The following is a 13,818-nucleotide window of genomic DNA, read 5'->3' as shown; positions in this document are numbered from 1 at the left end:
AAAAGGTACATGGTAGGTAAAACAGCTGCTGAGTCCAGGTGAAGAAGTGAGAGTTGTAGTTTTATTGATTAGGAAACAAGTTAGGATGCCTAATGAAGAGATTCAGAATAAAAACACTTAAATAACAGTCCAGAGGCTAGTGGTCCAGGTTGGCTAGGTGGCTCTGCTCCATATATATGCTCATTCAGGAACCCCAGTTTCTTCTGTCATATTTCTTCACCATCCCTTAAAGCCGTGGGCTTGTTTGCATGTCAAATCTAGGTGTTTGTCATATTCACCCTTCAAACCAAAGAAAGGAGGGAAGAGGAAGTCTTTAAGGAGAGACCCACAAATTGCAGAAGTGCTGATATTCCTGTGGCTGAGACTAATCATATGACACATTAGTTGCAAAGGAGACTTGGAATTATAATCTACAGCTGTGTGGCTATGGACCTAGCTAAAATTTGGGAAGCTTTACTAGTAAAAGAAAAGAGAGAACATATACTATGGTGAGGGTGAGGTAGGAGCCTAGTGTTTTTGCCACGTAAGTGAATATAGAGAAACTACAGAGAGAGAGGAAATTTGCTTTTGATCTTAACTCTGAATAAATAAATTCCCAATTGTAAGTAAATACAAGTTACATTTTTAAGATTACTGAGAAATCTGAGAAATATTTATTTTCTTATTTAGTTGGATAATTGGAATCAATGGGAAAATTTACTGGGATGTTATAAACTTTAAACTGAAAAGATACTTTTATGTTTTTAGGTTTTACACATCTGTTAGCAGACCTTTTTGGATCTCTGCCACCCAACTCAATGGCGTCCTCTACTACTGTGCCTCTAGGATTTCACTATGAAACAAAGTATGTTGTTCTCAGCTACTTGGGACTCCTCTCTCAGGAGAAGCTGCAAGAGCATCTTCCCTCACTCCAAGGTATTATCTTTGGCTTATGGTGGTTATATTAAGTAGTAATAATTACTTCATATGTAAAAGTATATGTATCTAAGTAACTTATATTTATGGTTTATGTGATCAAATAATACTAATCAGCTTTTAAGAAATAACCCCTCTTCTCATCCCCTGAAACATTTCCAGAAGCAACTACTTTGAATGGTTTTTAAGAGCATGTTATTTTAAATGATTGCTCTTGGTACAGGTAAAAATGTACTAAGTACATATGAACAAATTCATCTGTCTTTAGAGAGTTCATAATTAATAAGACATAGAATTGCATAATTATTTACAAATTGCAATGCAATTAACTTCCTTAAATTGCCTTTTTTTCAAGGATATAGATTTAAACAATGAATTCTTATATCTGATAGTTTTTAGCACAATTCTTTGTATTGAGAATTTGTATATATCCTTATTTAAATAGTTTGTCAAACAAAGCTTAGAACACTTGTTGGATTCTGAATCAGTCTTCTTCATTAAGATGTAACATCATCATCTTAAATATTCTTTTCCACAGATTTCTAATACAGCCTTGGAGATAATTCTTATTTATCCTCTGTCATTTTGGCTCAAGAAAGATTAGTGTTGAGAATTCAGAGATGATGGAATCCATTGGCCAATCTAACAGTTAGAGGGATGGCAGAAAGTGTCCTAACAATATTAATTTAAATACTTACGTATAACTAGTGGGTGTGTTCTGTTTTTAAATATTCAATTATATTTTAAGTACCTGAAGGTAGGTTGTTATTTTAAACAAAATTATATCAAAATGACTTTTAAAATTCGTAAAAGAAAATATGATACCAAATATCTGATTTATTATTTCACCTAACACACAGCAACCATTTTATTTTCTATTATCCTCTAATCTTTTATCAGTATACACAGTTTTTCCATAGTTGTAGTCAGTTATTTGTGATTTTTTTCACTCTGTTTTATCTTAAATCATGTTCACATATTTTCTGTATTTCATCTCCTTTATTTTTCCAATTTTTTTTTTTAATCAATAGCACTGCTATATAATTTTTGGTGTGCCATAAAGCCTTTTTATTCTTGCTCACTAACACTGGTAGTAGGACTTTACTTGACAGAGTCAGAGAGGGAGTAAAGAGGTTATTATAAGAAATTTTAGTTTAAAATGTTAATAAATGAACATTTACTTAGCAATTTTGATGTAGGGCCAAGGCATTTTTTTTTAACATTTTATTTTTTTTTTTTTTCCCCTACTCTCCCCTCCAAGGCATTTTTTTGAATATGAGTCTGTTTAGAATTCTATGTCATCTTTCTAGCATAAGCCAACCATATCTATTACCTTTAGTTTCCAACTTATATTTATTTAAAATAGAATGAGAACATAAAGACCCTTATAAAATAATCTGATTAAAAAGTCATTCTAGGTTTTTATGATTCCCCAACCCCTCATTTTATAGTTGTTTCTCTCACCCTTAATCTGAAATGGCATTTTTAAAGCAACTTCCTAAAACATCTAATTTAGCTTTCATAGAAATATGAAGTCTCTTTGTACAATCATATTTTAATGATGTCTATGATTTTACATTATACAATTTCAGCAGCAAGTATAACTTCATAAACAGGTTGGGAGAAAAATAACTGACTCTTGGTAAGCATATAGCTTATGCAAGTATGCTAGAAAGTAGTCTACTAGCTGCATGTGTTCAGCTAGCTGTGGGCATATTCAGTATGTTTTATAGTGAGACTGTAGTACGTCTCTTAATTCAATAAATTACTTCATGGAAGTTAGTTAAGAGTACTTCTGTATATTGCTTTTTTAAAAAATCATTTGCTTTTGCTAAGTTATCTAGAGTCAACCTACCGAATCAAAGAGCAATACTCTTTTTATGAGGAATTGCCATTTAAAATATGTGGCCTATAGATGGTCATACTATGTAGCATATCTTTATAAATGTTTGTACATTGTCTTAAAAACTAGTTATAACTTCTGAAATGCTGGATCTCATTGTTCTATTTAGACTCAGCAAGCATCTACCATAATAGACTTACTGGGAGGCCAACCAAGTGGTTGCATTGGTAGTGATTAATACATAAATGGTTAGAATGCCTGAGGTAGAGACTGTCTGTACAACAATTCAGTTTGGGAGGAAGATTCTGGAAATTAATTTTATGAAATACATGTGGTTTTTATACTCAACCTCCTAGAACTCCATAGGTGCCCAAAGTAGACATCAAGACTCAGTTGATTAGAGCAAGATAGCTTATTACTTTAGCTTAGCAAACACCAAGAGTGTTACCATGGTAGCACTAATTCCCCTGCTTCCAAATACCACAGGGTAATTTGATGAGCCAAATTGATGGCATTTCATATAGTAGGTTGTACCCAGTTCCCCTCTCCCAGAGAGCGAGCAATTACATTGTAGTCATTTTGACCTACCCAAAGTAAATCATTTTCCCTTTGAGAAGCTCTAGAAATGGCTCGGAGTCAGAGGACAGCTAAGTCTTCAATTTTTCACAGTGAGCAAGGACATACGGGGATGCCTGGGGCTCATTGCAGGCTACCACTCCTAATAGTCTACTCCTCAAGATTAAATGTGGTGACATTCAATGAAATCCATTCAGTTGGTCTCATATAACACTTGATTAAAACTATTAACAGAATTTAAATTAGCAAGATGAAGCCATTCTGCAGTATTGATCTCAGCTCTCTACCTAAGGACCCCAGATTCAGCCAGGTGAATAAGTCCCAGAGGAGGACTAGTAGGTCTTTTTTTTCAGATAACCACTTAGTTTCCTTTGCTTAACATGTATGTATAGATTGTTTCAACTAACTAATAGCATTAATCCAACTCAACAGGAAGTGTCGGCAACCGTACATGTTCAGACAGGATGTAGTCCAAGACCAGTCTATTACCCATTATAATCCATGCAAAGACATTTAAATCGATCTGCTGATCTTCTAGGGTTTGTGCCATCTCATTGGCTGTGGTAGCCAAAGTAAAGGATAGGTTTCTGATTATTATCTATGGGGCATGAACTCCAATACCAGGGAACAATACTTACTTTGCTATATGGAACCAGAAGTCAGTGTATCCTTGGGTAGGACAGCCTTTTTTACCTAGGGACCCAAAAATGGGAATGCAGTCCAAGAGGTGGTTTCATTCTCTCTTCAAAATATTATCTAAGGCAGGGTAGCAGGCTTTGTAATTTTAGATTTAGTTCATTAAGAAACATTTCAAGTCTGCAGTGAAAGCTAATTTCCGAAGCTATTCATTATTTGGTAATAGTGGTTGAGGGTGGTTCTTCTTGTACAGAAAAATTTCAGTTTCGTTTTTGAGCTAGAAAAATTGCAATAAAACACTACGACTGCTTAGCCATTGAACTACGGTATGATAGGGTATGTCAGGATATCTTCAATTTCTGACAAAAATTCATGGAACTTAACAATGATTAAGTCCATGACAGCAAATAAAGTTCACTGTTGAAACTTCTGTTCATTGATACAAGATAGATTCAAATATTTTCCTATAGATGAGTACTACAGCGAATAACCATAGGTTTTAAATATTTTGAATTTTTGCAATCTTTGTAAATTTGTCTAATTTTTCTGCTTCACACATATTTTTGCCACTATCAATACCACATCTTAGCAGATTCCACTTTGGGTTGTAGTGAATTAGTGTTTCCCCAATTTCTTTGAAAATATTTTCACTTGTAATTATTCTACGTAAGCTATGCCAGTTCTTCAGACACTTCAAGCTCTGCATTGACTCAAATAAACAACATATGAGCAGTTTTCAGACATCTGTCACTGCATCGAGAGCCAAGGAAAGCCACTCAAAATTTCTTGCCTTGTATTTCAGTTGACTGTTGATATTGTTCCCATTGTCTTCAACTCATTGAGCAGCTGATCTGTCCAAAAAACTAATAAGCTTTTGTTTTATCTGGACACTTTTCTTCAGTTGCTGCAATTGGATGTGATCTAATTAACTCAACATCCCTAAATAGCTTTCCTTGCTAACAATTGAGCCACCTAGAAACTTTTTGGTTGCAGCCTCATTTTCATTTTTCTTTTTTTTTTTTTTTTTGAAAAAATAATTAATTTTATACCACAGTAAATACTCAAAATACATGTTTTATCTGCAAGATAGTTGGGTAACTCATATGTGCTTGTGTGCAGGTTGGGTGTGTTTTGTTGAGTTTTAGATGTTCAGCTTATTATTTCAAGGGGAGAGATCTGGGGACATCTCTCATTCCGCCACATTTCTGATGTCCTTCATTTTCATTTTTATGAAGAAATTCTGTGAGATGTTCCATTTTAAATTTCTTAATTTTTCTGATTGTTGCTTTTCCTGTGAATTGGGAATATTGTGATGAGTGCTTTATAGTCTGGCGATATCAATGCATATTTTGTTCTTTTAGCATAGCTATAATGTCATTGCACAATAAACACAATACTTTGCCATCTAATTTGATAACAAAATAATCTATATTCCATTGTGTCTTAAAAGCAGAATATGCAAGCCCACTTCTACTTTTCTTGTTTTACACGATGGGTACGTATAGGGAAATTTAAAATTGTGGTATGGCAATATACGCGGCAACTGAAATGCTGTGTAGTTATAATTGTGTCACTGCAATTTGTAGTGTGTTGAGCAGCAGTGTGAAGTTACGAGAGCACCACACAAGTCTCTTGAGCCTACTCATCTCTACCATTGTAGCATAAAACAACCATAAATAATACATGAATGAATGAGTGTGGCTATATTCCAATTAAATTTTTGTTTATGAAAATTGAATTTCCTATAATTTTTACGTGTCATGAAATACTAATCTTTTGATTTTTTTCAACCATTTAAAAAGGTAAAGATCATTCTTAGCTTGTGGGCTGTACAAAAGCATGCAGTGGGCCAGTTTGCCCTATGGGTCGTATAGTTTGCTGACACCTGATATTATTACATCTGATATTATTACATCAGTGCAAGGAACATTATTTTTCTCATTATTATTAAGGAACTCATTCCATTTATGCACAAAACTGCTGGAGTTTTTTATTGTAAGCCCAAATCTGTCACTTCTGTTCTTTAATCACATATCTTTTTTATTAAAATATTTATTTTTAATTGTATAAGTCAAATATACATACTTGAAAGTATTTAGAAAAGTAAAAGAAGAAAATAAGAAAAAATCCTATAATCTAGTAACTGAAATTATGAAATGTTAACATTTTTTCCAAACATTTTTATAGGTACATATAAATTTGAATTTATGGTTTATAAAAATGAGATTATATATATGCCATTTTGTAATGTTTAAAAAATTAACAATATATTTGAACATTTGTCTATGTCAACAAATAAATATTTATAGACTCCTACAGTAGAACATTTAGGGCATTTACTGATATTTGCTGGTAAGAGATATTCATCAGTCATCTTTGAAGTGGGCACACAACAGTCCTTCAGGTAGCCTGCACATTTCTTAAAAATGTTCCAGTTTCCAGTTTCATTAATCGTTTCAAAACATTCCCCTGACTAGTTATAGCCTTACAGGTCTAGAAAAACACTAATAGAACTTTGCAGTGATAAAAATGTTCTGTATCTTCTCTGTCCAATACTGTAGTCACAAGTCACATGTGACAGTTGAATGCTTGAAATGTGAATAGTGTGACTGAGGAATTTAATTTTTATTTTAATTTTTCTTTGAACTTAAAAAGCTAAATGTGGCTAATGGTTGCAATATTAGACATGCAGGTCAAGAACTCAGTTTCTTATCTTCCCCCTCTAAGCCAGCCCCTATATCTATAGTAATTTGTTAGTGATATCACCTTCTGCCCAGGCTTGAAATATAATTGTCATCTTTTAGCTCTTATCTCTGCTTTCTGACTCTTTCTTTGTCAGCTGTTACCAACCGTCCCAATTTTCTCATGATTCTTCCATTATCCTATAGAACTTAAATTATTGCAGATGTCTCATGATTTTTCTCCTCCATTTTATGTCTTCCTCATAGTTTCAAGCAGATTGAACTTCTTAACATTGTCTCTTGCATTGAGAACCCATAGTTGCTCCCTTTCTCTGCAAATCTTTCATTGATTTCCATGATCTGGTCCCATTGCCTCTTGTGTCTTGTGTCTGTTATTGCCTTGTACTTTAAACAACCCATACTTATTCCTGTCTATATTTTTTCACTCAAGCTGACCTGCTGTCAAATGGTAGACTTCTGTGATCGTGATTACTAAGGTTCACCCGTACCTAATTCTTCTCCTTCCTAGACCCATGGGAAAATTGTATTTAGACAGGGCCATGTGACTAGTCCTAGCCAGTGAAATATGAGTGTATGTGATTTGTGTCACTACTAGACTATGACATTTAAGAGCCAGTGTACCTTCTTCCCATGCTTTTCCATTGCCTTGTGTATATATGGATGTAGAAGGGAACATATGTTCCTAACAGCATAGCTACAATAGGGCAGAACCATCATCAGGCAGAGTTGCTAAGTGACCGTATGAAGCAGTCTCCTTGCCGTCCAGTTCTCCAGGTTACATATGTAACATGAGGGAGAAATGGACCTTTGAATTAAATTGCTCAAACTCCTGGATTTATTTATTACTACAGTATAGACTAGCCTTTCTTAATTAACATATCTCCCAAATATACGTGTTACGGTGACCAACTGTCCAGTTTGCCCAGGATTGAGTAAAACTGGGGAAATTCTGAGCAAACTGGGATAAGTTGTTCGTCCTAATACACATACACACTTTTCCACCTATCAGATTCCACTAATTTATGTCATTTCTCAATTGTAACATACTCCATGTACCACAAAATCCAGGCCTTTTCAACTCCTGCAATTTACTAAATTTGGTAGGACCTTAGGGATTGTATTGATAAATTTTTTTTCTTACTTAAGCGTAGAATTTTTTTCTACCTGAGGAGTTTTCCTGCTTTGGCATTTTTGTTTTGTTTTTGAAATTTGGTTGTTATCCTTATGTTGTTGTCTTGTAAACCCAAGTGCTAAGTATTTATACATAAATACAACCAAGTATAGGCTAACTTCTTAGAGAGAAAAGTTAGGTTGTTGTTGCTGTTTTTGCTATCTATCCTATTTGTTATCTAAAATGTGATACAGAACTCACTCCTATGCTATGCTGTTGTAAATCAGTTCTTCCATAGCATTCATTGGTGTAATGTGGGTAGGTTCGATTTCAAGTTCATGAAGCAATAAGTGTGAGAAGAAGAGTCTAAAGGAGGTGACCGTCATGACTCAAGATGTTCGTCATATTAAATGTCTTTAATTTTTTTCCTGAGTCATGTGCTGTGTACAGACTTATTCATAAATAGTAAGCTCTACACTTTTCCAGGACTAGTTAACTTTTCTAGACTAGGTTAGTTTGTGCTGAGTATATTTAATCCTGTTCATCCAGCTGACTTGCATATTTGATGCCAAGTAATAACTTGTGTTATGTTCAACTTTACACATATGTAGTAATATAGAGGACCTTGATGCTATAGTAATTAATATGGATTTAGTAATAAGACATTTCTCAGGTTAGGAAAGAAACTTCATGTTTGTTAATTAGTAATGTGGCTATCAAATACATGTAGTTGTGATACTGATTTATTTGTTCAACCATTAAACAGTAACTCCCCATTTTTCCCTTCCTCCCTCCAGCCCGATGCAACCACTATTCTACTTTCTCTAGTTTAACTATTCTAGGCACCTCATTTGAGTGGAATTATACAATATTTGTCCTTTTCTTTCTGTCTCATTTTGCTTAGCATGTCTTGAAGGTCCATCCATGTTGTAGCACGTATCAGAATTTCATTACTTTTTAAGGCTGAATAATTTTCCATTGTATGCATGTAGTACATTTTCTTTATTCACTATTAGTGGACATTTGGGTTATTTCTACCTTTTGACTATTGTGACTAATGCTGCTATAAATATGGGTGTACAAATATCTGTCTGGGTCTCTGTTCTCTGCTTTCAGTTCTTTTGGGTATATAACCAGGTGTGTATTGCTAGATCACATAGTAATACTATGTTTAATTTTTTGAGGAATTGCCATACTTTTTTCACAGTAAGTACACCATTTCACATTCCCATTAGCAGTGCACAGGGGTTCCAATTTCTCCACATTTTCCCCCAACAGTTGTTTTTTGATTCTTTTTAATTTTTATAATAGTCATCCTAATGTGTATCCTTGTGATAGGTCTTATCTTTTTATTGCTGAATAATATTCCATTGTATGGATGTATCATAGTTCATTTATCCATTCACCTATTGTAGAATATCTTGGTTGCTTCCAAGTTTTGGCAGTTATGAGTAAAGCTGTTGAACATTCATGTGCAAGTTTTTGTGTAGATATAAGTTTTCAACTTATTTGAGTAAATACCAAGAGGCATGATTGCTGGATGATATGGTAAGAGTACGTTTAGTTTGTAAGAAATTACCAAGGTGTCATCCAAAGTGGCTGTACTATTTTCCTTTCCTTCCAGCAATGTATTAAGGTTCCAGTTTCTCCACATCTTTGCCGAACTTAACTATTGTGTTTTTCACTATAGCTATCACAATGGATGTGCATTGATATCGAATTGTGGTTTTAATTAATAGTTAATGATGTTAAACATCTTTTCATGTGCTTATTGACCATTTGTATCTTTGGAGAAATGTATATTCATATCCTTTGCCCTTTTTTGTTTTTATTTTTTATATTTGTTTTCCTTTACTCATTTAAAAAAAATTTCTTTTTATCGTTGAGTTGTAAGAATTTATTGTATATTTTGGATACCAGACCCTTATCAGACATATAATTCTAGATATTTTCTTCTATTCTGTGATTTTTCTTTTCACTGTACTGGTAGTGTCCTTTAGTTTTTCTGAAGTCCAGTTATCTGTGTTTTCTTTGATTTCTAAGTGTCATGCACATTTTTACCTGTATTTCTCTCTAAGAGTTTTATAGTTTTAGCTCTTAAATTTGATCCATTTTGAATAAATTTTTGTATATTTTAATGTGCCCCCCATTTGGGGAACTATTGATTTAGAAACTATGTTGTTCTGAACAGTCTAGTCCATGCAGCGGTTCAAAATTTGTTAATCTGATATTCACTTTGAAATATTGAGTGTATTTCAGGGCTGAAATATGGTTATGCTGACTCACCTGACTCTTCATTTGACAATGAGGTGGGTGGGATTACTTTCCTAAAGTCTGTTTATCTTTGAAATATTTTTCTCTGGGTTTATAGCGCAGGATTTATGCTGCATTGGTGCTACTGGGTAGCTCTATGCTTTTGAAAGTTGAGGTGGGGGTTGATTAAATAAAAATCACTGAATCTGTCTATGTCATTAGTTAGTTAAATAAATAGCCTTTTGTGCCGTGACAGCAGTAGACTTTTTCGGATTTAGGTTTTCCACATGGCTTATTATCAACTATGACAACTTGTCATGTGCAGTCAGTATCACATTAGTCTCTTGAGAATAGGCACCTCTTTAATCAGCTGCGTGTCTTTAATCTGGCAGGGTGAGGCATATGGTAACCAAGACATTATTGTCATTTATTTTGTGTCATCGTGGTGGTATTGGTGGTAGTGTGATCGGGTATGTGTATATGCTTTAGGTATATAAATTTTCCAAAAAGAAGTGGATGGCAGATAAAACATTCGTGTATTCTTTATTTTTCAACATACATCAAAAATTGTAATCGTGTTGTAGAATTCAGTAATGATTTTACTTACTAGATGATCTACTTTATTATCTTGTTTCTGTGTGATTTGTTTGAGTCTAGGCATGTTATTTCAATTCCTCAAGTCCCATATTCTTCATATAATGAGGAGGATGGACTAGACAGCTCTTACTTTACAAACCTTTCTAAATCTAAACTTCTGTGATTTAGACAGTGATTAAAACTGTTATAAGCATGGAGATAATAGTTGAGGTCTTTTCCTTTCAATTCTTTGTTCTCAGTATTCTTCATCACAATTCCATCACCATAAATAAATGCTCTACTTACTGTTTTATGTATGTGGTTGGTCTGTAATGTTATTCTTTTATGTAAAATGTTCCTACCTCATACTGGGTAGGAACAGGAATGAATTTTAAAAATTCCTTACCACATATAATTTAATTAGGCTTATGATAATACATAATGGAAAAATATAAATGTATAAAATAAAAATAAAATCAGAATAGGAAAACTATACAGTTCCATAATGGGAATATGAGATCACAGATATGTAGTCCATAAGGTCCTATACTAGTATGTAGCCTTGAATTTGGTTCTGAGGCAGAGCCAAAAAAAAAAAAAAAAGGCAGAGGTATACTTAGTTCTCGGAAGCCATACTATTTTCTTTTAAGTGGAACATTTTTCTTCTTTTTAAAATTTTTATTTTTTCAATTAGAGTTGATATTTAGTATTATTTTATATTAGTTTCAGGTGTAGAACATTATTCTTTAAAACATTTTTTACCCAGAGCTTTATTACATAAGACAGGGAGAAATGCAGTAGAAAATGTTGTCAATATCAAATACAGTACTAGGTTTTAAAACTATCTCTTAATGTGATTCTGGGTAAAAGCTACGGAAATGGCACCAAAATGCAACTCAGTTAAAACAAATAGTTAACACTCTCTGGGGACCTAGATTATATGTATGTGCTTTTCTGATGGATCTAGCTTAATATGAGGATAAATCTAGAATGCAGAGGTGTGGAGGAACTGCCTATCATGTCAGGAAACAAAAAATTAGATCCTGCAGGTTGTATTCTCTGGCAAGAGTTTGAAATGTTTAGGTGTTCTATATTTCTGATTAAGGACGCATCATGAACAAACTAGATGTTAAGTTTGAAATGGTTTTGCAGAACTTAAAAGGCTAACGAAAACTTTTTCAGCATGGCTGTTACTGTACTTCTGTCATGGAAGTATGTTTGAAGGAATATCAGTGTGTATAAAAAAGATTTCTCTTAAAAGCACTTCCATTCACTAGCTCATGACAATGATTGATCAAAATTCTTACATTTGCTTGTATGGCAGAGATTATTTTAGACTGGACAAAGTTTAAAGTGAAGTCTCTTAGAGGCAAGGCACACTTGGATACGTAAAAGACCATGGAACATCGGGTATTCAGGAATGTAGCTTAGTAAAACTGTCCAAATGAATTTATTGTGAATTGTACCCTTAAATTAAAAAACAAACAAACAACAACAACAACAACAAAACAACTTTCCTTTTGAATTTTTGAAAATAAATTAAACTTTGGTGGATATATGCTCAGGAAAAAAAAGATTTTTAGTTTTAGATCAGTTTATATTAAGTCATTCTCTCTTGCAGCAATTGAAGAGCAAGAATAACGTTAGTTCATCAAGATTTCTCCTAGTTTGTTTTATAACAGTTCTGTTTTACATCACTTGGCATTATCTGGACTGTCAGACGGTTGTTCCTGCTGATCTCAACTCTTATAGTACTGAAAGCATATTTTTTATTAGCATCATTGATTAGGAATCTATGATGAGCTATTTCTGTTCACAGAGACAGAGTTTTGCGAAAGATCACTGTAAAGTAGTAACAACATTTTAGAGAACCAGGATTGGTGAGTGGGAGCTACTGTCTGTTGATCATTTTGATGTGATGGGACTTATTTATCTCATTACCCTAGACAACATTCTTTTGTGGTAAGAATTTTTTCCCATTTTACGTAAGAGTAGAGGCTCAAGAAGCTTATTTTTCTTGCTCAAGGTCCCATGTAGTGATGAGTTGGAATGCTTGATTGCAAAGCTTATCTTCCACTTTATTGAGCTGCCTTCCAGGAAGCCGGAAGGAGAAAAATAATTTTATTGAAATAAATAAGGTTGACTTTAATTTATCAATCTATATTTGCTTTATTTTAATAATATCACAATATATTCTGAAGGTCACTTTACCTAGTGTAGTTATATTAATCAGTGCTGTTGCAGTCCCATCTAAAACTACAAATTACTCTTTCTTATAATGAATGAAATCTGCTTTCCTATCATTTCTACCTACTGGGTCTTGTTCTGTTCTTTGGAACTAAACAGAACAATCACTTACCCTCCTTTTCGAAGTAGAGAATAAAGATTTGGTTTTAGAAAAAAAAAAAAACACTACAAATTACTTCTAAATGGATAACTTATAAAAACAGTACTTGAGATTTATTAAAAGTCTATCTGTAAGCGAAATAAGCAAGTCTCCAGAAGACGAATACTGTATAAGTCTACTTATATAAAATATTTAGAATAGTCTAAATCACAGTTAGAGTGATGGTTGCCAGGGGCTGGAGGGAAGGAGGGAATGGCAGATTAGTGTTTAACGGGTATAGAGTTTCAGTTTTACAAGATGAAGAGTTCTGGAGATGGATGGTGGTGCTGATAGCACAACATTATGAATGTATTTAAAACTACTGAGTGATACACTTAAAAATGGTAAAGATGGTAAATTTTATGTTATGTATATTTTAACCACAATAAAAAAAAATTAGGAGAAAAAACCTATTTGGAAAGGTAGACTTTTATGCTTTATGAGAATTCGTAAAGATTGCCCTCTTCAAATTTGGCATAATAGATTGTATCTGTTATATGTAATGTTTTAAAGTTTTTATATATGTAGTTTTTTAAATTAATAATAATTTATTTTGCAGTTATAGTTGGCATATACTATATTAGTTTCAGGTATACAACGTAGTGATTAGACATCTATATAACTCACAAAGTGATCACCCCAGTAAATCTAGTACTCATCTGACATTGTACATAATTATTATCATATTTTTGGCTATTTTCCTTATGCTATACTTTCTATCTCCATGGCTATTTGTAACTACCACTACCAATTTGTACTTCTTAATCCAGTCCCCGGTTTTCACCGACCCCCACAACCCTCCTACTATTTGGTAATCCTT

General features: G+C 33.4%; 1 protein-coding gene across 9 annotated transcripts in view; it reads left to right on the top strand.

The window, feature by feature from the left end:
* The window catches only part of BCL2L13 (BCL2 like 13), a 90,172-nt gene that overhangs the window by 9,158 nt on the left and 67,196 nt on the right, over positions 1 to 13,818 (top strand). For all 9 annotated transcript variants that reach the window (XR_002782200.1, XR_002782201.1, XR_002782202.1 and 6 more), the window contains exon 2: positions 748 to 915. Coding sequence is in view for 5 of the 9 variants with exons in the window: in XM_023535168.1 (XP_023390936.1) it covers positions 798 to 915 (118 nt within the window). In the remaining 4 variants the exon portion in view is untranslated. The remainder of the gene's footprint in view (positions 1 to 747; positions 916 to 13,818) is intronic.

This window comes from Pteropus vampyrus, unplaced genomic scaffold, assembly GCF_000151845.1.
Source record: "Pteropus vampyrus isolate Shadow unplaced genomic scaffold, Pvam_2.0 Scaffold137, whole genome shotgun sequence".
Lineage (NCBI taxonomy): Eukaryota > Metazoa > Chordata > Mammalia > Chiroptera > Pteropodidae > Pteropus > Pteropus vampyrus.
The sequence above is the reverse complement of the archived record's forward strand: the minus strand, read 5'-3'. Positions and strand labels throughout refer to the sequence as shown.